The sequence below is a fragment of the Chrysemys picta genome, chromosome 1 (genome assembly GCF_011386835.1).
Source record: "Chrysemys picta bellii isolate R12L10 chromosome 1, ASM1138683v2, whole genome shotgun sequence".
NCBI classification, from domain to species: domain Eukaryota; kingdom Metazoa; phylum Chordata; order Testudines; family Emydidae; genus Chrysemys; species Chrysemys picta.
In genome coordinates, this window is record NC_088791.1 from 309,932,777 (window position 1) to 309,958,638 (window position 25,862).

Below are 25,862 nucleotides of genomic sequence, written 5' to 3' on the forward strand. Positions count from 1 at the left end.
CAAACAGCAACACAAATGTACAACTCAGCAGCAGCCAACGAGATGCTCTCAACATGCATCACACACATGTAAACCCAGTAACCCCCGAGTCACACCCGGGACCCCCAGACACCATCTCAGAAAGCAACACCCTGCAGCTCCCAGTGTCCCCAGAGCAAAAGCCATTGCACGCCCCGCCCCGCCCCGCCCGGCACAGGCCCAGCAGACACCCGCGGTTCCTAGCCCAACCCCCCCCTGCACGTACAGGCCCCGCGCGGCGCAGGCGCAGGCGCAGGACCCCCTCCGCCTCCCGGCCGCCGAGCTCGCTCCGCTCCGCCCCGCCTGGCGCCGCCCGCCCTGCGTCCGCCGCTGCAGGTAAGCGCCGCCGCCAAGCGCCTCCCGGCCCAGCCGCCTGCCCCGCCGCGGGGCCTCGGAGCCCGGCCGGGCGGGGGTGACGGGGCCGCGGTGCAGGAGGGGCCGCAGGGAGGCGCTGACGTGCTGACACCGCGTCCCGGGCCTGCCCCAGCCGCCCTGCCAGGGGGAGGGGGAGCCCCGGAGAGCGACACTGCCCCCCCCAATGCCCCGCCCAGTACAGGTACACCCCTCCAGTACCCCCCCCCAATGCCCCGCCCAGCACAGGTACACTCCTCCAGTACCCCCCCAATGCCCCGCCCAGCACAGGTACACCCCTCCAGTACCCCCCCAATGCCCCGCCCAGCACAGGTACACCCCTCCAGTACCCCCCCCCATGCCCCGCCCAGCACAGGTACACCCCTCCAGTACCCCCCCCAATGCCCCGCCCAGCACAGGTACACCCCTCCAGTACCCCCCCCAATGCCCCGCCCAGCACAGGTACACCCCTCCAGTACCCCCCCCCAATGCCCCGCCCAGCACAGGTACACCCCTCCAGTACCCCCCCCCAATGCCCCGCCCAGCACAGGTACACCCCTCCAGTACCCCCCCCCCCAATGCCCCGCCCAGCACAGGTACACCCCTCCAGTACCCCCCCCCAATGCCCCGCCCAGCACAGGTACACCCCTCCAGTACCCCCCCCCAATGCCCCGCCCAGCACAGGTACACCCCTCCAGTACCCCCCCCAATGCCCCGCCCAGCACAGGTACACCCCTCCAGTACCCCCCCCAATGCCCCGCCCAGCACAGGTACACCCCTCCAGTACCCCCCCCAATGCCCCGCCCAGCACAGGTACACCCCTCCAGTACCCCCCCCAATGCCCCGCCCAGCACAGGTACACCCCTCCAGTACCCCCCCAATGCCCCGCCCAGCACAGGTACACCCCTCCAGTACCCCCCCCAATGCCCCGCCCAGCACAGGTACACCCCTCCAGTACCCCCCCCAATGCCCCGCCCAGTACAGGTACACCCCTCCAGTACCCCCCCAATGCCCCGCCCAGTACAGGTACACTCCTCCAGTACCCCCCAAATGCCCCGCCCAGTACAGGTACACCCCTCCAGTACGCTCCCCATACCCATCTCAGTACAGGTACACCCCTCCAGTACCCCCCCCCCCAATGCCCTGCCCAGTACCCATACACTCCTCCAGTACCCCTCCAATGCCCTGCCCGGTACCCGTACACCCCTCCAGTACCCCCCCTATGCCCCGCCCAGTACAGGTACACTCCTCCAGTACCCCCCCAATGCCCTGCCCAGGACAGGTATGCCCCTCCCAGTATCTGTACACCCCTCCAGTACCCCCCCAATGCCCTTCCCAGTACACGTACATCCCTGCAGTACCCGTACACCCCTCCAATACCCCCCCAATGCCCCACCCAGTACAGGTACACCCCTCTAGTACCCCCCATATCCTTCCCAGTACACGTATGCCCCTCCAGTACCCCCCATGCTCCACCTTGTGCACTTATCCAGTACCCTTCCCAGTACACATACACCCCTCCAGTACCCCCACTCCATACCCCGCCCAGTGCCCTCACCCGGTACCCTTCCCAGTATACGTACACCCCTCCAGTACCCCCCCATACTCCTCCCAGTACAGGTACACCCCTCCAGTACCCCCCCAATGCCCCACCCAGAACTGGTACACCCCTCCAGTACCCCCCTAATGCCCCTCCCAGTACAGGTACACCCCTCCAGTATCCCCCCATACCCTTCCCAGTACACGTATACTCCTCCAGTACCCCCACCCCATACCCCGCCCAGTGCACTCACCCGGTACCCTTCCCACTACACGTACACCCCTCCAGTACCCCCCTAATGACCCTCCCAGTGCACTCACCCAGTACCCTTCCCAGTACATGTACACCCCTCCAGAACCCCTCCCTTATACCCTTCCCAGTACACGTACACCTCTCCAGTACCCCCCCCATACCCCGTCCAGTACACTCACCCGGTGCCCTTCCCAGTACAGGTACACTCCTCCAGTACCCCCCAATGCTCCGCCCAGTACAGGTACACCCCTCCAGTACCCCCCAATGCCCCGCCCAGTACACTCACCCGGTGCCCTTCCCAGTACATGTACACCCCTCCAGTACCCCCCTAATGACCCTCCCAGTGCACTCACCCAGTACCCTTCCCAGTACATGTACACCCCTCCAGTACCCCTCCAATGCCCTGCCTGGTACCCATACACCCCTCCAGTACCCCCCCATGCCCCACCCATTACAGGTACACCCCTCCAGTACCCCCCCAATGCCCTGCCCATGACAGGTATGCCCCTCCCAGTATCCGTACACCCCTCCAGTACCCCCCCAATGCCCTTCCCAGTACAGGTACATCCCTGCAGTACCCGTACACCCCTCCAATAGCCCCCCAATGCCCCGCCCAGTACAGGTACACCCCTCTAGTACCCCCCATATCCTTCCTAGTACACGTATGCCCCTCCAGTACCCCCCCAGTGCCCTCACCCGGTACCCTTCCCAGTACACGTACACCCCTCCAGTACCCCCCCAATGTCCCGCCCAGTACACGTATACCCCTCCAGTACCCCCACCCCATACCCCGCCCAGTGCACTCACCCGGTACCCTTTCCAGTACACGTACACCTCTCCAGTACCCCCCCCCCCATACCCCGTCCAGTACACTCACCCGGTGCCCTTCCCAGTACATGTACACCCATCCAGTACCCCCCTAATGACCCTCCCAGTGCACTCACCCAGTACCCTTCCCAGTACATGTACACCCCTCCAGAACCCCCCCATACCCTTCCCAGTACACGTACACCCCTCCAGTACCCCCCTAATGCCCCTCCCAGTACACGTATACCCCTCCAGTACCCCCCATGCCCCACCTAGTGCACTTACCCAGTATCCTTCCCAGTACACGTACACCCCTCCAGTACCCCCCCCCATAACCCGTCCAGTACACTCACCCGGTGCCCTTCCCAGTACATGTACACCCCTCCAGTACCCCCCCCATACCCCGCCCAGTGCACTCAGACGGTGCCCTTCCCAGTACACGTACACCCATCCAGTACCCCTCTAATGCCCCTCCCAGTGCACTCACCCGGTCCCAGCCGGCGACTCCGCTCAGCCTCCTTCCGTTCACCCAGACCGGCAGGAAGCTGAGCAGGGCCGGTGGCTGAGATCCTGCCTGGCAAGGGGCCGGCCGCCGGAACCGCAGATCGTCAGCAAGCTGAGCAGGGCGGCCGGGACCCCAGACCGTCAGCGGGCTGGTCTGGGGATCCGTCCGCTGGCTCCTGCCAGTCGGGGTCCCAGCCGCCAGCCCCGCTCAGCCTGCTCAGCCCGCTGCCAGCCGGGGTCCTGACCACTGGATCTGCTCAGGCTCCTGGCGGCCTGGGTGAACGGAACCCCAGGCCAGCGGACGGAACGCTGGGTGAACGGAACCCCAGGCCGGCGGACGGAACGCTGGGTGAACAGAACCCCAAGCCAGTGGACGGAACGCTGGGTGAACGGAACCCCAGACCGGCGGACGGAACGCTGGGTGAACGGAACCCCAGGCCAGCGGACGGAACGCTGGGTGAACGGAACCCCAGGCCGGCGGACGGAACGCTGGGTGAACAGAACCCCAGACCGCTCACCCAGGCCGGCAGGAGTCTGAGTGGAACTGGCTGGGACCCCAGCAGCCTGAGAGGGGCTGGTGGCTGGGACCCCGGCTGGCAGGAGCCGGCCCACTGCTGGCTCTGCTCAGCCTGCTGCCAGCGGAGTGAACAGAACCGCAGTTCGGCAGCAGGCCCAGCGGCAGCCGGGACCCGCAGCCTGCCATTAAAAAAAAAATCGGCTTGCGTGCCACCTTTGGCATGCGTGCCATAGGTTGAGGATCCCTGTTCTAATATATACTGTACTTTATGGTAATTTTCACTATATGCGATTTTCCTCTTACGCGGTGACTTTAGAACCTAACCCCCATATAAGATGTGACTCCACTGTAGTGTAAAAATTTTTGGGGGGGCACCGCTTTTTGGCACCCCCAAATCTTGGTGCCCTAGGCAGTCGCCTAGTTCACCTAGTGATTACACCGGCCCTGACAGCATCCCCAGCCCAGGTGACGTGACAGCCAGTGGTAGATTTGGAGTTAGTGAGGCCCCCCCAGCCCTGTGCTCAGCTTCATTTTTGGGGCTTCTCCTTGGCACTCAGTCAAGAAAAAGAACGTTCTCTCTTATCTCCCCCTGCCCCGTTTTTCATTCTTTTTTTCTTCATCCTCCTCCCATAAGTAATAGCAAGTAAATGAAAATAAAGTGAGGTACCTTGATTGTTTTTGTAGTCTAACTTATTTTTCCACAGACCACTTGAAAATCACGGAGGGTCTCCATGGACCACGTAATGATCATTCCAAATATTGTAAAAAAATGTTCGGGTATGGGGTCTGGCCAGGAGCTAGGGCGAGGGAGGGGGCTCAGGGTTGGGGTGTGGAGCGCTTACCTGCGGCAGCTCCTGTTTGGTTCTCAGGATGGGGGTGAGGATGTGGGGGGGGGATGCAGGAGGCAGGGCAGGGGGCTGGGGGTATGTGAGGGGGTGCAGGGGTTAGGGTGGGCAGGGACTCGGGGGGGTGGGTTGGGGTCATGGGGGTGCTCACACAGGGGGCTGGAGGGGGTATGCCCCAATTCCAGCCCCTTCCCCAAGACCTCACCCCGCCTCTTTTCGTCGTCCTCTCCAGAGCAGCGTGCTGTGGCTCTCGCCTCCTGCCTGCAAGGCTGATCCAGCTGATCGGTGGCAGGGAGGGAACACAGCATGCTGGGGAAAGGGGCAGGGCAGGAGCCAGGCTGCAGGCAGAGGCTGCCACGGAGCCCCAGCAGCAGCAGAGTCAAGCTTCTCTGACCCCACAGGAGAGAGCGGGGGGCGGAGAAGAGCGTGCCGGGGCCCCATTCGACCGTGGGCATGGTGCCAGTGGCACCATTGTAAATCTGGTATTGCCCCCAGGTACCTCCTCCCAGTACCCCCCACATACCCCCTCCAGTAACCTCAAATATTCCTCCCAGTACACACTCCTCCAGCACCCCCAGGTACCCCCTCCAGCACCTCCAAATATCCCCTCCCAGTATATACCCCCAGCACCTCCCGAAAATACCCCTTCCCAGCGCACACCCATCCCAACACCCCCAAATACTTCTTCCCAGTACATACATCCCTCCCAGCATCATGCCCCATACCACCAAAATAGCCCCTACCAGCACCCCCAAAATACCCCTTCAAAGTACTCACACCCTTCCTAAATACCCATCTCTCAGCACATGCCCCCAAAATACCCTCTCTTGGGTGGATAAAAATGGATTAAAAATATCAGATTTTTTATTTAAACTGGATTTGTTTATTTTGTTATTTAAATTATAATAAGATTTTCTTCAAAATATCAAACTGTTACAAATATCTGAATTTAATACAAAATATACTAAAGCCTAAATTTATTAGAATCTCTTAAAACATTTAAAGAAAAAATAAATACTGTATGCTGAACCAGTGAGCCTTGATCAGAACTTTTAGTTAAAGGCTGCTTTTCTTGATAAAGAAAGAATTGGGGAAAACATCTAACTTTTGAGATCAAGCTTTATAAATATGGCAAAATAGTTCAAGTACTATAGTAAGGGCTTGTTTTGTTTAATAAAAATAAATTTTGTGCGCTGTTTCCTCTGTTTAATTAAATTTGTTACCATCCTAATGCAGCTTGACAAGTCTGAGCAGGGGATTGGACTAGATGACCTCGTGAGGTCCCTTCCAACCCTGATATTCTATGATACTATGAAGTCATGAGCAAAAAGTTAATTATCTAGTAAATAAGCAATATATCATTCACTATTCTCTAATATACTAAAACTGTACAATCAATAAGAATCTGAAAACATTAAATGAAGTAATTGCTTAAGTACACGTATATAGTTATAGTGTACTCTACTAGATAGCAAAAAAGTACCAAATCTAGAATAAAGGCTCTAATTAGTTGTAAATCAATATGTTTTAATGATTATATCAACCAATGAGACTGCACTTTTCTTTAGAAAAGAACTGAAGTACAAATAGAAAAGTTGATTAAAATCAGTGATTTAAATCATTATAATTTAAATCAGCCCACCCTGACTCCCTCCCACATTCCCCAAATACCCCCCCAAAATACCCTCTCCCACAACAGGCCTGCACGTACATCCCAAATGCTCCCTCCCACACCATCTCTAAAATATTCCTTCCCAGCACACATACACACGCACCCAAAATACCTCCTCCCAGTGCACTTGTGCACAGAAAAAAATAGCTCCCTGCTCATGTGCATGCACACTCCCACACAGCAAAATACCTTATCCCAGCACTCAGCAAAACACCTCCCTCTCAGCATGCACATGTATCCTGTCAACGTACACACACAGCAAAACACCCTCCTCTCTGGACACATACACCCTCCCCAGACACTGTAAAATTCATAGTAAAATACCCTCTCCCAGCTGTGCATGGTCCTTCCCAGACACACACACACACACACTCTCTCTCTCTCTCTCTCTCACACACACACATATATATATATATATATATATAAGCAGCAAAATCCATTGTTGTAAAAAGATACTTTTCTTTCCCACAGCAAATGAGCATGGGTTTCTTGCGGGGGCAGATATGGCATTTAAAATGTTAGTCCATGGTACTGAATAAGGAAGACAAGGAGAACAAAGTTTGAAATTATGTGTATGTTTGGGGTAGCGGGAATTTCATTTTTCTGGTCAGTAATTAGTGAAATAATACCAGGTTCTTTGGGATGGAGGATACATTTTGGTATTGAGCATGTGACATTCTTTATGATCAGGAACACTAGAGGAAAGGCAATGTGGTGGTGTGTAGGATACAGGATTGGGGACTCAGGTGACCTAGATTCTAATCCTGATTCTGCCTCTACATTCATTTGTGACCCCCGGTTAGGAATTGTTAAACCCTGAGTCCCAGCCTGGAGTTTCCAGCATCTAGGCTGTGGGCCCAAGTCCAACCAACCATATCTCAGACTTCTTAGCGCCCTCCCAAAATGTGGCTGCTCTAGCCCTTTGTTCATGGTGCAGTGTGGGAAAACTTTACTGGCCACCAAACTTGACTGTCCAGAGGACAAAGAAAGTTGGCCCATGGGATACTTTTGGCAGACTCCCGGAGCATGCATCTACTAGGGCTGTGTCTATACTGCAAAGCAAGAGGGTTTGAATCCAGAGCCCCGGCTTGACTCGGGCTCAGACCCTCCATCCTGGTGGGGTCCTGGGAGCCTGGGTCTAAGTCCTCTGTTAGTGCGATTTGTGTGTAGACAGAAGGGAGGTTAGGCTTGAGCCTGCAGTGTGGACATACTCTATTAAATACTGCCACATTCCATATGCCTGTAGCAAACTCTTATCTTACCGTCCTCTCCCAGTCTGCCTGCTTCACAAACATCACCTTGGACAGAAAAAGCATTTTAACAGCTTTCTTGGGATAGCCATAGTAAAATGCACTCTCCCCACACCCCTTGGTTTCTTGGTTGAGTGCATTCTCTATGCCTTTAAATGCCTTTGGAGGAGTAGGGAGAAACATCAGGATATTGTCCTAACTCACTATATACCGTAACAAGATTGTGCACACTTTAAACACTGTCAATAGCAAATCTTTATTTTCAACTTTTGTCAAAACAATATAGCTTGACAAGTGAAACCACTAATATAGATGCAGCTGTGCTCTAATATTACTGCATATTTGTCTGAACTTAGAGATGACAGAGCTTTCTAGTTTAGTTACTGAAATGACAATAGGACTTAACCCATATAACAGCAAAACTGCCAAGTATCCTCCTTTGATTGCTTATATGGGATTAAGTTTGGGTAGCTCATATTTTGAGGAAAATAAACTATTATTGTTATTTTGAGTCACTGATGTAAGAAATAGGTTGTATACTAAAGGACGATTTCAACCCTGGGATAAATGTGTGCTCCTCTCTATGGGCTTTCTACAGGTATGGTAATGGTCAAGTTTTAAGCATGTGTGCAAAGATTATGCATGGAAGTCTCAATCTTTTAAGTTCCAAGCTTCCTATAGACCTCAGGGACATGAACTTCTAAGGACTTTGCAGAGATCTGATGCACAGACCTCAACTACTCTTGAGTGTCTTGGTGGACCTGAGTCAGTGTAGTATAAGTGAAAGAAAATATTCTAATCAAGGAGGGTGCCGGTAGCACCAGGAGAGAGGTTCCACTGTCAGATTTTCCATCCAACTTCCTTCATTTGTGCATGTAACTTCAAATGTTGAGACTTTATTTAAAAACAAAACCCACCCCTCCAGACAATGACAAACTATCTGGTCTTAGAATGGTAAATCAGCTAGCTCACATAATAACTCTTTGGGGTTCTTTAAAGTAAGTTTAGACCCTACATTTTAAAATATTTGAAAAAAACTCTTTATGATGACCCTTCAGAAGCCTGAAATGGTTTCCCTGCCAAACCCTTCTTTCTCTATTGTATGAACGCTTTATTAATTGTAGGGTTGCTGATGATTGTGCACCTTGAGTCTAATTAAATAAAAAAATACATGACTTTGCAAACAAATGAAAGGATAGTTTAAAAATTAGGGCTGCCAACCCTGACTTAGGTCTTTTTAACTAATGAATAGAGGTTTGTTTTTTCTTTTTTCCCCATTTTCTCAGAATGGCTGCTCTTTGCCTAAGGAAATTAATACATCAAGCCACAAGGAATGAAACTAGTTGCATAAGTAAATACTTGGACATTCCTTTGGTGCAAACCATGCAAAAGACAACATTCTCTCAAGCACTGATGGTGATGGCTGGTGCTAAAAGGAGACTTATGTTTGTACCTACAAAATCATTTTGTACAACTGAAGAAGCTGAAAAGAAACCAGAAGGAAAGAAAAAAAAAACAAATGCCCAAAGACCATTTGGAAGCATTGGGAGGAAAATTCCTCAGCAGATCATTCATGTAATTAGTGAAAATGGAAACAGCTTAGGAAATATGCACAGAGGAGATGTGATTCGACTCATGAATGAGCGTGATCTGAAGCTTGTTCCACTGTGCGAAAATGAAGATCCTCCAGTGTACAGACTAATGACTGGGAAGCAGATTCATGAAGAGCAGCTCAAACGTAGAGAGAAGCAAAAAGCAAGTTCAAAAGCTGGTAGGTATCTTGCTAATATAATATTAAACACTTCGAAAACTGCTGTATTAGAAGTAGTGGCAGTAAATCAAATCCAGTTTGTTACATCAATGTAAATCCAGAGTACTGTCATCACAGTCAATGTTATTTTAGATTTGCATGCTGAAAACGCAAAAATTGGTTTAGTCTAGTTAATGTAGAAAACCATTCTGTTATGCTCTCATAATTAATATTTTGGCTTCTGGTATTGTTTAAGTACTTATATAAATGAATGACCTAGATTCTGGTACCATGGCATTCATATTGAATTTTTGTTCTTTTAAATGATCATTAATTTTTATGAATGCAAACTTCTTTATAAATGATACAGTTTTCACAACTGATATGCCATATCTATAAGAAGCATACTTTTGTCACTGACAGTCACAAAACATTGCTCAACATATAGGAGAGAAAATCTGGAAGCCTTGACAGCAGTGTATTTACAGTGTTCCAAATGGACCCTTCCACTTTTTTATATAAAATAACCAAAATTATTCACTTTTTCCTCATAAATCATTCTGTACCTGTAGTTTAAATTATTGGGTTGATAACTTGGCAAGATGGAGCACTTAGAGAAGGTGTTTGTATATAGTGATGTCTGACTGTCTTGGGTTATCCTCATGCAAACTAAGAAATTGTTCACACTTTTTGATGTTTTCTGCTATTTACTACTGATTTGAGACAGGTGAGCTACCGCAGTAGCACCACTGTAACAGTTTTGGTTAGCTCTTGTTAAAACACCTACAAAAAGAAGTTTGTAATAATGGATATTTAAGAGCATATGCAGAGGGTGGGAGGAGAATGAGTTGTGTTTATGCTATTACAGGGACTTATTTCTAACAGAATTCAAGGCTGTGTGATCTTTTGAAACAGAATGGAGATGGCGTGGAGGGGGATGACTAATTTTTAAAAGTTTTCCCACTTAACTATACAATGGGAAAACACTTAGCCTTCTTATATTTAAAAAAGCATAATTTGGGATTCATACATTTCATGGCCAGGTACAGCTTGGAACAGCCTTATTTGTTAAGTACCTGAGTTGTACTCAGCCTCATCTGAGACAGACCTTGACCAAACCTGGTTAGTCTGAAGAACATGGATTGAGTGACTAGAAATGGTAACCTTAAGATTGTTATCCTTTCCACCACCACCTCACATCTCTAGTTTAATATTGGTTACTGATTATGAGCCTTATGGAAAAGAGAGCTCTTTAAGAGGGATGTTGAAAGAGGAAAGGCCTGCCATCATGGTAATGGGAACATGTTCTGAGCAGCATAGGAGGGGGCAGCGTGGTAATGAGCACGATATGGGGGGAGGGATAGCTCAGTGGTTTGAGCATTGGCCTGCTAAACCCAGGGTTGAGAGTTCAATCCTTGAGGGAGCCATCTGGGGCAAAATCAGTACTTGGTCCTGCTAGTGAAGGCAGGGGCTAGACTCGATGACCTTTCGGGGTCCCTTCCAGTTCTATGAGATAGGTATATCTCCATATATTTAAATATGAGGACATAAGGTATTGTGAGCATGCAAAAATAATGATAAACAGGTAAGATAGGGAACTCTTAATGGAGTAGGAAAGATGGGTTCATAAGAATAAAGACATTTGTCTGACTTGTACTTTTCTCCTCCCTCCTCCCCAAAAAAACCCTCCCAGTAGCCTCAGTGCATTAGAACACAGAATAGGGGTGTACACAACACTACTAAACGTAGTTTGAAGCCTATATATTATTGGTTATATTTTAACAGGGCCTGTTCAGCTGAAGGAGTTAACTTTTTCTGCAGCTATTGCAAAACATGACTTAGAGACTAAAATTAGTCAGATTCAGCAGTGGATTGATAAGAAGCATCATGTCAGAATTTCTGTACAGCAAAGAAATGTTGCAGATGGACCAGAAAAGATGGTAAGCTATATTAAGGTTTTTTAAAGTGTCAGCCAAATGTATTAAATAAGGCTACCAGTGCCAAGTGTTTCCAGGTATAATATTGCTTTCTTCCTTTGATAGTATACTCTTACCAGTATGTGATGGTTGTGACATTAGTACAGAGGGCAAAAACCTGCTTCCTTTTAAGTGAAGTTATTTCCATTTATCAGACACCACCATTCAGAACTAATTGTCTCTTCACAGAGATAATTTGAACAATGTGTTTACACAAGTAAATCTCACACATTGCCTTGAAATGTTTTAACACTGCATTATTCTAATGCATAGTTAGTTAAAGTAAGACAATGTGGAAGTTGAAGCTAAATAAGTTCAGACTGGAAATTAGGTTTAGCTGTTTAACAGTGAGAGTAGTTAATCATTGGAATAATTTAGCAAGGATTGATGGTGGATTCTTCCTCACTGGCAATTTATTAATGTAAGAGGTTTGTTTGTTTTTTAAGAGATGGTATAGTTCAAAAGGAATTACTCTGTGGAAGTTTTATGTCCTTTGTTCTACAGAAGGTTAGACTAGATCACAGTGATCCCTTCTGGCTTGGAATCTATGACTCCCTTTCTTCAATATGCATGAAAGCTAGCTCATGGTACTTGGCCACCTTGCTGACAAATGCAAAGAATCCAGCTTCTGTCTCCCCACTCCTACTGGAGTACCTTCTTTAGCAATTCCGTTTACTGGAGGGTCAATAGGTGGCTTCTAGGGTATGCTTCCTTTTGTTTCATTACACATTACTTTGCAGTGACTTACATCTGATCATGGTGGGTCTATTTGCTAATTTAGGAGAACAGGACTTAGTATCTCACTGACGCAATTCTTTGTGTGTGTAAACGTTAATGATTTACTTTAAAAGTGGAACAAAATTTTATTGATACAAATGAAATGCTTTTTGCAAGTAAGATTGAAGAGAACGGGGCTCCCCCCCCCCTTGTGCAGGTATCTTCTATGACACCCTTCAGTCATTATGAATTAGCTTAAGACTGAATTTCAGAGTAGAGAATTTCACTGTCCCTACCTGACAGATTCTCTACTTCTGACATTTTGTAACTTATTTTAGAAATGTTTCCTTCACTCAGGCACTAGTTGAGCCTACCACTGCAACTGTATGGCTAACCTTTTCTATTAAGTGAAATTATTATAAGCATAGTGTGACCATGAAATCTTTTAAGAATCAAGTGGAAAGATAACATAGGTGTAAAGGAGAATGTGCTTACTGGAACTTCACCACTGAAACAGCCTTCTAAAAAGGCTTTGGCACTTTAAAAGCCTCACTTACTGTGGTGATGAGTAGAGTAAGACATAAGTGATTATCTCTGTGCTGCACTCATAGTCCAAATCAGAGCTAATGTTGTATCAGATTAACTGTAAGAAACTGCCATAGAGGTAGACCAGACTTAAAATTTTAATCTCTCTTCACTTACTCTGAAGAATTATTAGAAATGGCCTGCTTAAATCCCCTTGTTAATATAACCAAATTTTTATTTTTCGTTTTCAGCTGGCTTTCTTTGATCAGATTGTCAAGACTATGCCCGAGAAAGCTACTTACTTATCCCAGCCAAGAGTCATTAAAGAAGGAAAGAGCACATGTGTTTTAAGACACATGTCAGAAAAAGAAGTTAATGAGTACAGGAAAATGGAAAAAGAAAAACAGACAGACATTCGGAACAAGGAGAGTGGAAATGAAACTGAGTCGAGTGAACTGCAGTGATTTTAACCAAACACTTGAATTGACTATAAAACAAAATATTCAGTTTTCTACATAAGCCATTATAAACTGACCCATGTGATAATAAAACAATTGTCAATTCTGGCTGAAGTTGTCATCTCCAGAAGTCTCTAGTGCAGAGTCAGTGTTTCAACAGTTGGTAACTCATTTTCTGCAGGTTTATTCAGAGCCTTATTTTCTGTTGCCGCTTCAACCTTTCGGCGCTGTGCTTTAAGAGGAATATATCCACTCAGACGAGAGGCCAGACTTCGTTTAGGACGAGTTTGTTTTGCCTTATAAAAGATTCACAGTACAGTATTAGCAGCCTTCCTACTTTATAGATTAAAAAAAATCCTGATCATCTGAACCAGGGGTGGGCAACTTTTCAGAAGTGGTGTGCCAAGTCTTCATTGTTTCGCATGCCAGTAATACATTAACGTTTTTAGAAGTCTTTCTATAAGTCTATAATATATAACTAAACTAACCTATTGATGTAAAGTAAATAAGGTTTTTAAAATGGTAGCGAGTGTGCCACTGAAAATCAGCTCGCGTGCTGCCTTTGGCACACATACCATAGGTTGTCTACCCCTGAACACTCAATTATTCTTTGCCCTCCTTTACAGTATTTAAATTCAGAAATACTCAGTGCCTACATAAAATAAAGTAGTGGCTAGACTAGCTTCCAATTTTAAAGACACTTTACATAATTGTATGTGTTTAAATTAATTTACTCTTTGCTCCTTGAAGAGAAAGGAAATGGCTCAGAGGTGTTTGCAGAAGTACTTGACTTACTTTTAAGTTCAGCTTTCCCTTGTCAGGATCATGTACAACAGCATGCCTTGCAAGACTTTGCTGCAATTGAGAAGAAAGTTATGTTGACATGACTCAAGAGAAGATATTCTGGATTTTAAAGCAGTCTACAATACCTACTTTCATTGCAAACACTTTTCCACAGCCAGCATAATCACAAAAAAATGGTTTTTTCTCCTCATGAAATGAAAGAATATGGCTCTGAAGATTGAACACAGTTGTGTAAGTTCTCCCACAGCCTTCTCTTGGGCATCGACATACTTCTCTTTCTTCAGCATGTGTTTTCTGATGTTGTCGAAGGTAATCTTTGCGTTTGAATGTTTTGGAACATACACCACAGATTACTGGCTCTAGGTGAAAAACAAGAACAGAGCAACTTACTAAAAAAAAAATCCAAATGAAGGTTCTGACTTAAATAACTCAAGTCAGTCCTTTAGAATGAGAGTCTCCAATTCATATTCACTAACTGAAGGAAATTCAGGGGCTGTTCCATGTTCTCATCCTAGACTATTCATATCTTGTACTAAGGAACTATATCCCATTACACATGATCACATCAGTGGGCAAACGGGACAGACTTGAGTAGTACTTTTCAATTACAGATTAGCCAGAATGGTATAGAAGTATCTCATATTAAGCTGTATTAATTTGTAATTAATAAACTATAGAGAGTAATTAAAGAAAATTTATAAAAAAGAGCAGGTTGGTAAAATGTTTAGTGAGATTTCCCTTTAAGTTAGTATTTGGGTTCTTACCCAATACATTAGAGCACTGAACTTAAGTCACTGTATAGAACTGTAAAAAAAGTTTTACTGAGCTTACCTGCATGACTGTCCTTCAGATGTTTTAGATGTTCTGTCCATGTTTTCCCAACAAATGAACAGTTGTCTTTTTTGCACACATATCCTATTAAACACATTGCTTAGGTTTAGAAAATACACTAAAATGTGTGAATTTGCCAGAGATCAGTCAACTAAATGTTAGATACACATATACACCTGCTCAATACAGGTCCAAGATAAGTGAAACTAAGTCATTCTTAACTTAGAATGCTTGAATGGTTAAGGAAACTCGTCAGCTGAGTGTGAGGTGTTTTTGAGAAGGTGTGGAGCACTCCCATCTTCTTCCAGACCTCCTCTTACCTGTCCCTCCCACAAAAGACAGTTTGCACTTAACTGACTTTCACAAAGGAAGAATTTTGAAACTTGGCATAATGATATTTCTGAATCTTGAACAATCTGATTAAGTTTTATGATTGAAAAAAGTGTCACTAAGTGGATGAAATGGTTTTTAGCTAAGGCTAATGAATCCCTTTCCCACTTGGACATCACTATGCACTCACACAGCCTAACAGGCAAAGGTGGCTGCTGAGGTAATGTATCAGGAGATTAACATTTACCCCACCCCACCCCCCCACCCTCCAAAAACAAAAAAAGCTATTGTCTCTGTCAGAGCAAGAAGAGAGTTGGACAGAATGCAAGTCTCATGATTTTGGAGATTTTCCCTAACTTGCTGAAGTCTGCAAATTCTTACTTTCATTTAGAAAAATGAAATTTGCTACCAAGCTAAAGTTGCCCCTCCTTTACTCAATTCAGTTTTCAAGGCAGGAAAATGGAGTGCAACACAGGAGTTGTACACTTACCAGAAGATGTAAAATTAAAGTTTCTATAACAATGCTAATGCAGCCACACTGTTTTCATGCTGAGTGCATAAGCTATAAAAAGATCTGTTTTGTTAATGTATACCTAAAATCCACAGCATGTGCAGCATGGCTCAGTGTGTAAGGCTACTAGAGCATGTTAGTGTTAATTTGAGGGCTGCAAGGGTTCGGAGAATTAGCTAGGATACACAGATACGGCATCAATTACCTATATAGCACACTTCCAAGTTCATAGCAGCCAAAAGCCACTGGCTATTTGTCCTATGTGAAAGGAGTAGTTCAGTCCAATTCTGAATTAAGATACCTCATTATGAAGTGGCATTGCAATTAGCTCCTTTGTTAGCACTCAGCAGAGGGCAAGGCCCACAGACTATCCTCAGTTCTTAGACGGCTTCCCACTAAGAACTAAGATGGGGCAGAACAGCACTTAGGCACTCACACTGTAAAGCTGACTGGAACCAAATATCGGGCCTACAATATTTAAGCTATTGGAATTGTACCTAGATTTTGTGATTATTGTCCTCTTACATTCTACCAGTGTAAGCCACATACCAATCTTTGATTTGCCAAGACTCAAGTTTGCATCAGGTATGATTAAATTAGTTTAAGTCATTTGACTTGGAGTTAAAACTGAGCGCAATTCTATCTTATATTAGGTACTTATAGGGCCCCCATCACTAATATCCGAGTGCCTCAGGAGCGAATGTATTCATTCTCAGCCTCCCTGTGAGGTAAGCAGGTACTATTATCACCATTTTACAGATGAGGAATGGAGTCAGAGGCTAGGGCACAGATTTTTAAAGATATTTAGGCACTTCTCTACACAGCATTGCAAGGCACAAATGACAGGCCAACTAAGTCTCATTTTCAAAAGAGACAAGGCATATCTGCACTGCCCTCCAATTTGGGCTAAGGTGGGGTGAATAGCTATGTGCACCAAAGTGCTGTAACTCCCCTGTATGGATGAGGTGGGCATGAATTTAAAGTTCCTAAATTTGCATACGAGATTAAGTTTTACTGAATGTTAATGGCACTCAGTGTATGTACCTAGATCACTTTTGAAAATGAGGCAAACTGCTATGTCATTTATGCCTTGCAATGCTGAGCAGAGCACAATTTTAGAGGTATTCAGGTACCTAGTGCAATTTTCAGAAGTTGAGAGTTAGGCACCTGGGCACTTTTCAAAAATCCCACATCTGCATTTTTAAGCCCCTCAATAACTTTAAAAATTGGGACCTATGTGACTTGCCCAGGGTTACACAGGAAGCATGTGGCAGAACAGAGAACAGTATCTAGGTCTCCCAAGTCCTAGGCTACTGCCTTAACCACTAGGCCATCATATCAAAATAATCTCAGAGGGAAGGAAAGTGTGATTGAGAAGGACCTACCTGAACAGTATGACTAAAAACACTTGGAGCTATTCTGCCAAGCCTGTGAATGTTCACTTACATTAAAAGTGAAGTTACACACTGAATACTGCAACACCCTATAATTACACCTCAGCCAGCTATCCAATTAGTCTGTGCTGTTTTGTGTCAATTTAGACCATTTGGTTCGTGAAGTGAGGGCCATGTCTAGATCTGGTTGTAGATCTCCAAGCCCCCAGGCTACCCTGAAAAACAAGCTATTTTGTGGTGCTTCAGTCACACTGAAGTAAGAGGGAGAACTAGATTACCTTCATGTATCTTCTCATGCCGTTTTAGTCTACTTGGAGTAGGAAAATGTTTTCCACATGCTTCATGACTACATCTAGGTGTTAAACACATTAAAAACAATCAAACGAGGCAAAGCAAAGACACTAATGAGCCAAAAGCAATTAGAAGGGTGCAATCAAATGTATTTTTTCAAAAAAAGATTCTCTATATTCTTTACAATAAAATAGAACACTACACAGTGCAGCTCTGATCAGCCTGATCCACTCAACAGCTGCAACTTTATGTTGTAATTATGAAACATTTTCTATGTATATAGCAAGTATCATCCAAGACTTTAAAAGCTTAGTTAAACCTCGTATCATCCCTGTGAGGTAGTTTCTCCTTCTGGAAAATGGGGATAGGTTAAATGATACATCCAAAGCAATGCAATAAGTCAATACCAGAGCTGGGGGTGGGGTGGGGTAAAACCAACAGGCATCTGTCTCCTGTTCTTGTAATCTAGCCAGTGGACTATGCTGCCTCCTTCAGTTATGCTATATATAGTTAGAAGTAACAATGAAATTCATAAGAAAATTCCACCTATAAGAAATAAAAGACCTAATTTTGCTTCCATCAATTAATATGGGTTTGCTTTGCTCATGGAGACGTACAACTCCACAAAGGTAGTACTTTTCAGTCAAGCCAATTGTGTCCTTACACCTAACTCACTTTTGCTCACCACTCACCTGTGTGTTAATTAAGCAGTTACTCCCTGATGGGGAAGCAGGCAGGGGAGCCAACCTGGTAAAGGAAAATGCTATTCTACCTATGGATTACACTTTATATGTAAAGTTTAAACTATACAGTTGGATGATGCTGTAACAAATCCAAAGCATTGAATGTACAAACTATTTCCAGTTATGGAGCACAGGACTGCTACTCAGAATAGACTGGCAAAGTGAAGGGATGGTTCAACACATGCATATGTCTGTAGAGAAGTAAGCTGTTAAGCCTGAAGTTAACCTAACAGCATCCCTTAAAAATAAAAAGGAAAGCATGTTTACATATAAAAGGTCCATAATCAAAGTAGATTTGTATCATCCACCCACACTGAAGATCTCGTATCTTATTTCATTTAAATATTTTATATGGGAACATCTACAGTTTATTAAAATTATTCACCTACTTGAAAAAAGGTTCACTGGTGTGTTGACAATGATGAACTTTTAGCTGCTGATGTTTTCTAAATGACTTGCTACAACCTTCAAAGTCACACTGTTTGGAAAATTAAGTTGGTTATGGTTAGAGAAAGGCCAATATGATCCACAGGTTTTTGCTAATACTACAAATTCAGTACCAAATATGCAAGTGTTTTATAACAACATTTGAACATGCACTCACATTTCCAGGGTCTGGAATATTTGGTTGACTAAATTAAGTGGAGGCTGTTTAATGCTAAGCATATATTAGCAAAGAGTTACTTACCACATACTGCTTTTGCTGATTTTCATGCTTGCGTTCAACATGCTTCTTTAAATTTGATTTTGTTGTAAATTTTTGATTACAGCCATCAGCTGTGCACCTGCAAATAAATTATATTTTCTTAGTACTATATTCAGATAATCAGAAGAGTGAAGGGAAAGAGCTAGAGTTTAATTCTTTATATACACACACAAGTCAATATTTTTTAATGAACCTACCAGTGTCTCCAAAATATTGCACAAACATTAATCAAACCTCACAACCATCCCACAGAGTATTATCTATATTTTAAAGATAAAATGGCAGGATAAGTGATTCATTTAAGGCTACAGTGGAAATCCCTGTCAGAGCACAGATATTAAAATTTAGGGGTTCCTGGCTCCCAGACCATCACATATCCACACCAATTCTTGGAAGTTTGTACTTCGCGTTAGAAAAGTTGGAGTGCTTTATAGTATTATGATATTAAAAAAAAATCCTGAAATCTTTTAATAAACAGTCTTATAATTGTACAGTTTCTTTCATCCTGAAAGCTCCAAGAGAGTTCAACCCACGTAGAAGTCACTTCACCCAATGAAATGGGTCAATATGTGGTAGTTTAAACAGCCAAGAGTAACACTACAAATTTACACAAGCACCAGTGTTCTCTGTTTTATGTCTCGTTTGAAAGAGAGGCCCTTCAGCAGTAGCGCTCCCTAGCTATGTTGGGACACTGGCTCACTTCTTAATTGAAAGACAAAATACTAGCAGCTGAATCACCAACAACCTACAGAACCTGTTTCTCTTAGTATTCCAAGTTCTGTCCATGCCCAATCCGGTTTAGCACAAAAGACCTGGCTGACCAAGTTAATATGGTTTTGCATTTTCCAATTTGGTTCATTCGCAAAAAATGTAAGAATTACTTGATAAGTTTATTTGCACAGTTGCTTCAGTGACCTCATTAAGAGTAAGAAATACATAGCTACATCCCCCGTTTGTATTAGTAATAGAACTAGTTGGGAATTTTTTGACAAAACGATTGTGTTGTCAGAAAACGTAATTTTCTCTAAACCAAAACTTTCATGGGAATTTACCAGATTTGATTAAAAACTTTCCTTGGAAAGTGGGAGACCAAGGGTCAAATCCCTGCTCTGAATCAGGCAAAGGTGTCTCATTCTGGGGGGGTGGGGGGGGGGGGGGAAGGGAGGCAGGAAAACAATTTCCTACCCAGCTCTAGTTAGTCAGGCATATAAAATTTTGTACATGGCAATATGCATTTTTAATATATTACAAAAATAAAGGATGATTTCTGAAGATTTTAGTAGTACAGGAAAGTTTAAATGACAGTGTCTCATGAAGAGACTTCCACTGGAAGAGTTTGAAAAGGTTAATGCTAGTTATTTGAGAAATGGGTGTCTCTCCCCCCCAGACAGTGAATGGAACATCAAAGGTAGTAAATCAGGTAGTCCTATTTACTTTCTCTCAACCTAAAAGCAAGGGACATCCAATGAAACTGCAAGAAAAATTTAAAACTGATCAAAGCAAAGACAGGCCAAGAGCTTAGTAGGATTCCAGTAAAGGATTTGGTATTTGTACTGAGAACATGCAAAATTACCTCAGATTAGATAAACTAGAACCCTCAGGCATCATTGCACAAGCCAACCACTAACTGCTTGGTGCTAGAAGGACAGGGTATTCCATAAACATCTACTATGGATTCCTCCCACCCCACCATCCTCTGAAGCATCTGGTATGGGCCACTGCCAGATACAGGATACCAGGCTAGATGGCTCACTAGTCTGAAGCATCATGCCAGCTCGTGTTGGTTTCTATGACACTGAAATCATACTAGTGTTATACTTTGTTTGGCTTTCCTGAATGTAAGTTTTCTATTTCAGTGTGTTTCTATAGGACAGCAGCTAATCATCTTATTCAGTGCCTGAAGGAAACGAGTACAATACTTACTCAAATGGTTTTTCTCCACTGTGCGTAAGAAAATGACGGGTAAGATGGAAGTCTCTGGTGAAACCTTTACCACAACCATTATAATTGCAAACAAATGGTCTCTGACAGAAAGAAAGAGAGAGACTGCTTAAAAATCATAAAAGTAAGTTATTTTAGGAGACTGATTTTCAGGAGAAGCTGCCCTTATATTAATGAAACCAAGTAATTTTTTTCCCCTATATAAACAGTGCATTTAAGAACCATGAGGAAAAAAAATCAGAGCATACAGGGCACAGGTTTAGTCGGTGTTAAACCATTAACAGTTACAGAAAAGGTTTAAAATATTCATTAATATGCACAAGTTTTCTCTTTAGAAAATTAAAGCACTTTAATATCCTCAGGTTGCACACAGACTGTTATGGGAACCCATTTAAAATATTTTCCTAGATAAAAAGAAGTCACAAACTTTAATCTGGATTTTTTTTAATTTAAGAAAATGCCAAAAATCTGTATCCATAAGACTTTGAGTTTATTTCTCGAGTTCAGACAAGTTTCTTATAAGATGATTAATGTTTCAGAATTAGCACAGGGTGATCTTACAATAGTTTAACTGAAAGACAGAAAAATACTAATGCAGTTTTTGTTTACATTGTGTATTTGACAGCATTTTGAGTATAGTCAATTTTACGAAAGTTAGTTTCCTCTTTTTGTGTGGTTTTTCCATACAGCCACATGGGAAAGCACACACGCTTTAAAAATAAAATAGGGAAGTTTGATAGTTAAGCCACAAAATTTGGTAGGAGGACAGACACCTGAAGGACCTGGATCTACTTTTAACTAACTAGATTTCAAATAGATAGTGTCCTTTTAAATTGTTGGAGGCTATTAACGTGGTACAATGCTTTCTATTTCTATAGATTCTTTCACCCAAGGAGCTTGAGGAGTTCTCAGAGATTTGTAAAGTGTTGTGGAGATATGTTACCAATCCTGCAATTGACTATGCAATCCCAGGGAGCCCCAAATGATTTCACTAGGGGAAAAGGACAGGGAAGGGAGTCTGTTCAAACTCAGTTGAAAGATCACCACCTCACAGATAAGACGACTAAAGCACAGAGAGGTTAAAGTGCAATGTGAGTGGGAGCTTTTTTTAAGTGACAATTTTTTAAAATCAATTTTCTGAGAGAACATCCTTTGTTATACCAGGATTTTTTAAAAATTCTTGTAATTTAAAGGGCAATTTAGTGTGTGTGTTTTTCTGTTATGTTTAGAAAGGGCTTCTTAACCAGTCTGAGCATACCATCACCAAACATGCTCAGTCACCCCTTCCCCACTAATTCACACTCTTGTCTGTGACTTGGTTACTTCCAGTTTAAATTCTACTGTTACTATGAATGGTAAAAATCCTCTTGCAGAACCTAGGGAAGGGTGTGCACCTTCAATAAAAGTGAAATCACCTAGACAGTGTTGCCAAACCTTCAAAATAAAATGATGAGAAAAACAAGGAGTTTTTTATTATCTCTCTCACTCACAGTAATCACAGTGATTGCTTGTGACAACAGCAGACACCAGGTGAAAAATGTGATTTCCAAATTGATACTGCTCAGCAAAGTTATAAATGGTACCCAGGAGTCCCAATGCACATTTACACAGCTGTGCTCAGTAAGTGCTGCATGCCTAGTGCATCACTTCCTCTGAACTGTTTCCTGTTGAAATAAGTCACCACCTTGAAGAGAAAGCTCTGCTCCTTGCCCTAAAGTTTCTTGATATCCCTCAACTCCTGCCTTATGCCATTGCAAAATGCCCAGTTAGACACTGCTGCCCCTCCGCAGGGCTATGTTACAGGGGACAGGGCAGGAGGGTCCCATAAAGCACACAATAGGGCAGCTTGCACATCTGAGGCACAGGCCCCTGGCACACACCAGTCCTGGGGGCTCTATGGGATTATGTGAGCAGTGCTAGCAACTTGTCTTCAAAGCACTTCAGGCATCTTGTGACAGTTCCTCAGGCAGGCAGAGGCATTAGGCACAAAGCACATGTTTGCTAGCCCCATGCCAGCTGCACCATGCAGACTGCCTGCTTCTTGCCCACAGGCAGCCCTTGCAGCCTCATGTGCGTGGCCCCAGGTGGCAGTGAACCAGGCCTGGTTCATCTGGCAGGTCACCCTACCAGGGCAGCGCAGCAGGCAGAGGTTCCTACAGCTCTGGGATCTTGGGGTGAGAGGCACTGAGTAGAGCCCACCCCAGGAGAGCAGGGCTCAATAGGTGTGCAACTCGCCCCAGCCCCGCCCCCTCCCGTGCCAGCCCTGGCCCCGCCCACTTACCAGCCCCACCCCGCCTCAGACTCGCCCCCCCCCTCCTGGCCCCGCCCTCTCACCTCCCCCGTGTGCCGGCAGAGGTGCGCGTTCAGCCTCCAGGCCTTGCTGAACGTGGCCTCGCAGTCGGGGAAGGAGCAGATGAAGCGCTTGGCACAGTCCGCGGGGGGTCTCGACTCCCCCATGAGGCCCCGCACAGGCAACCGCCGGCTCTGTACACACTCGGCCGCCGCTCCTGCCGCAGCCTCCTCCTCGTCCCCAGCCATGCTGACACCACGTGATGCGCTTTTATTCTTGGCGCCGCCCGGCGTCTTTTTCGTGTCCTCTCTCGGCTCCTATCCTCCGGCGCGCGCCCGCTTGACCTCTGTGCGCTGCCATTGGATTGGCCCCTGCTGTGCTATGTGCGCGTGACAACGAGGCGCCTTGTCCCGCGGGCATCACGTGCTCCCGAGCGAGCGTCAGGACGCTGCCGGGATAAAAGAGTGTGCGCAGGCGCTATAGCTTACTATGCTTCTCTCCCTATGAGCGTGAGGGCGGGGTTAGAGCTAAAGGAGGGAGGCGGAGACAGACCTGCTTTAGGGGAGTGGGCTGGGACCGTACAGCTGTGGGTTCGATTCTATTCTCCGCTGTTCTGTGCCTGACTGGCCATAGCAGTCGGAGGCGGCAGGAATCGGCCATGGGCAGCCTGTGTAGAGGATTAGCTGTGGCTCCCTCTGTCAATATGCCTGGTACTGTTTCTGGGCGAAGGTGTGTTATCAGCAGTTGGATCAATAGTGTAAAAAGTTAAGGTGCATTTGATGTTCAAGAAGGGGCCTGATTACTTGCTATCTAATCCTTGGGCAATGGGTACCTCTCAAACTCCCTACCTGGGGTGCAAAATACAGCATCCAAGGTGGGGGGGAGGGTGTATTTATTTATATAACCCGCCTCAAACACCAGTTACCACCACAAGTTAGGATAGCTGTATTGAATAAGCAATGCCATGGGGCACAAAGGTCTTTCACATAAGAAGATTTGAGGTACCATAGCTGAATGTTTAAGATTATTCTTACACACTTTAGCTTCTCCATTGTTAGTGTGTACCCAATTTTAGATGCTATAAAACAGAAACAAGTGTTGCAATTAAAATGTTTTATATTCTGAGCCCTAGTTAGTAAAAATCCACCAGCAAAGGTTTCTTTCTTATTTATTATGCAGCCCTCAGAGAGCTCATGCTATATTGAATAACCCTGGTTGTCACCTTAGTTTCCTACTCATGCATATAAACAAATTCTGTCTGTCTTCCTATGCCTTGGTCAGTCTGTTACTTCATGTATTAGCCATCTTGGATTCTAATCTGATTTTGCAGTTAGCATTGTTTAATCTACTGACAAAGTCATTCAGTTCATTGTTAAACTTTAAATTTTAAGTTTCAGAGTAGCAGCCGTGTTAGTCTGTATCCGCAAAACGAAGAACAGGAGTACTTGTGGCACCTTAAAATTTGTTAGTCTCTAAGGTGCCACAAGTACTCCTGTTCTTTTTTTAAATTTTAAGGCCATTCTACTCATATACAGAAATGGATATCTCTATATAGAGACTTTTAAAATCAGCTGGCCTTCCAGGAGTAATTTTTTTTGTTGGTGAAAAGACAGGTTGAGTGTATAACTCATCTTCAAAAGAGGACACAGATTCTGAGTGTTTAAATTCATCCTCTTCTGGTAGCTTGGTTTTATTGGTAACTCAAAAATAATAGCACAGCATAAACCTCAGCCTAAACTTCCTTGCAGAGCTTGGCTGTTTCTCCAACTGATTTTCTCCAGTATTTGCACTGTCCTAGTTTCCAGAGAGCCCTTCTCACATCCCTTATATGCAGGGCAAGCTGTACCTGCCACTATCTCAATAGCAATCAGTCAACATATCCATGCATGGTTCTAACTTCTACTAACAAGGTGAGGCAAAAGAAAACCCTGCTAGAGGAGGGATGATGGGAAATCATTAGTATAAATGTTCCTTTCTTGTCCTATCCCAATAATGCAATATTTCTAGAAGTGGTGTCTCACAAAGCTTTGGGGGAATTACTGAGCTGGTCTCTGAGAGGCTCTTTGTATTAGCCAGTTGTCCACAGAGGGAAAACATTGGAAAATCTGTGGAGTAATACGTTGTTCTGATCTGAAAAATGTGTTCTGAATCAAAAGACTTCCAATAAGTCTGCCCCTGCTGTGGGGGACCAGGGTTTGGTTTCTACCCAGTCCCTCTCTCTCTGGAGTTTTGAATTACTTAACCCCTAAGGGAAGGGCATTCCTCTTGTTATACCACAGTGATTGGTTTAGTTGATTAGGCATCACTGTTCACAGTGCATCCCATTCTGTTGTCTCTGGACTGAAGAATTGTGGCTGCCACATAGGGCCTCAAAGTGTGAAGGAAATGACAAAACTCAGCATTCCCTCAGGTCAGGCTTAGGTTCTTGGGACTTGGGAGACCTGAATTCGGTTCCTAGCTCTGCCACTGATTTCCTGCATGACTTCAGCTGAGTCATTAACCTCTCTATGCCTCTGTTCAGGGATGATAATAATACTTCCTCCTTTTTCTCACCCATGGTCTGCCTTACCTGTTTAAATTATAAACTTTTGGGGGCATGATTTGTCTCCTGCGTGCGTGTACAGTGACTAGCACCACATGAGGCCCAGATCTTGGTTGGGACTTCAAGGTGTACAAATAATACATTTATATTATTATTTATTTATTATTGTTTATTATAGAAGTTCCCAGAAGATAGCAAAGAAACTTACTTTTTCTTTTTACTTGCCAAGAATAGTATTTGTTTAATTAAAACCTTCTTTCTGTTCTGCACACCACCAGTGTATTTAAAGCAACATCT

General features: G+C 44.8%; 2 protein-coding genes across 3 annotated transcripts; one reads left to right on the forward strand and one right to left on the reverse strand.

Annotated features, from left to right (window-relative positions):
* The first annotated feature begins 216 nt into the window (after nt 1-216).
* On the forward strand, nt 217-13,290 carry MTIF3 (mitochondrial translational initiation factor 3). 2 transcript variants are annotated; one of them, XM_065581392.1, is made up of 4 exons: nt 217-354; nt 9,043-9,527; nt 11,292-11,446; nt 12,976-13,290. In XM_065581392.1, the coding sequence occupies exons 2-4, from the start codon at nt 9,044-9,046 to the stop codon at nt 13,186-13,188; spliced, it is 852 nt and encodes a 283-aa protein (XP_065437464.1). In that variant the 5' UTR covers nt 217-354; nt 9,043; the 3' UTR covers nt 13,189-13,290. The 2 variants fall into 2 exon arrangements, with proteins under 2 accessions (XP_065437464.1, XP_065437465.1); XM_065581393.1 differs by lacking the exon at nt 217-354 and adding an exon at nt 4,150-4,260.
* On the reverse strand, nt 13,176-23,470 carry GTF3A (general transcription factor IIIA). The gene is made up of 9 exons (XM_005286658.5): nt 23,068-23,470; nt 20,716-20,816; nt 18,775-18,871; nt 18,476-18,564; nt 17,331-17,404; nt 14,818-14,901; nt 14,116-14,345; nt 13,978-14,037; nt 13,176-13,478 (listed from the first exon to the last, which is right to left on the reverse strand). The coding sequence occupies exons 1-9, from the start codon at nt 23,269-23,271 to the stop codon at nt 13,317-13,319; spliced, it is 1,101 nt and encodes a 366-aa protein (XP_005286715.1). The 5' UTR covers nt 23,272-23,470; the 3' UTR covers nt 13,176-13,316.
* Nucleotides 23,471-25,862: the final 2,392 nt, after the last annotated feature.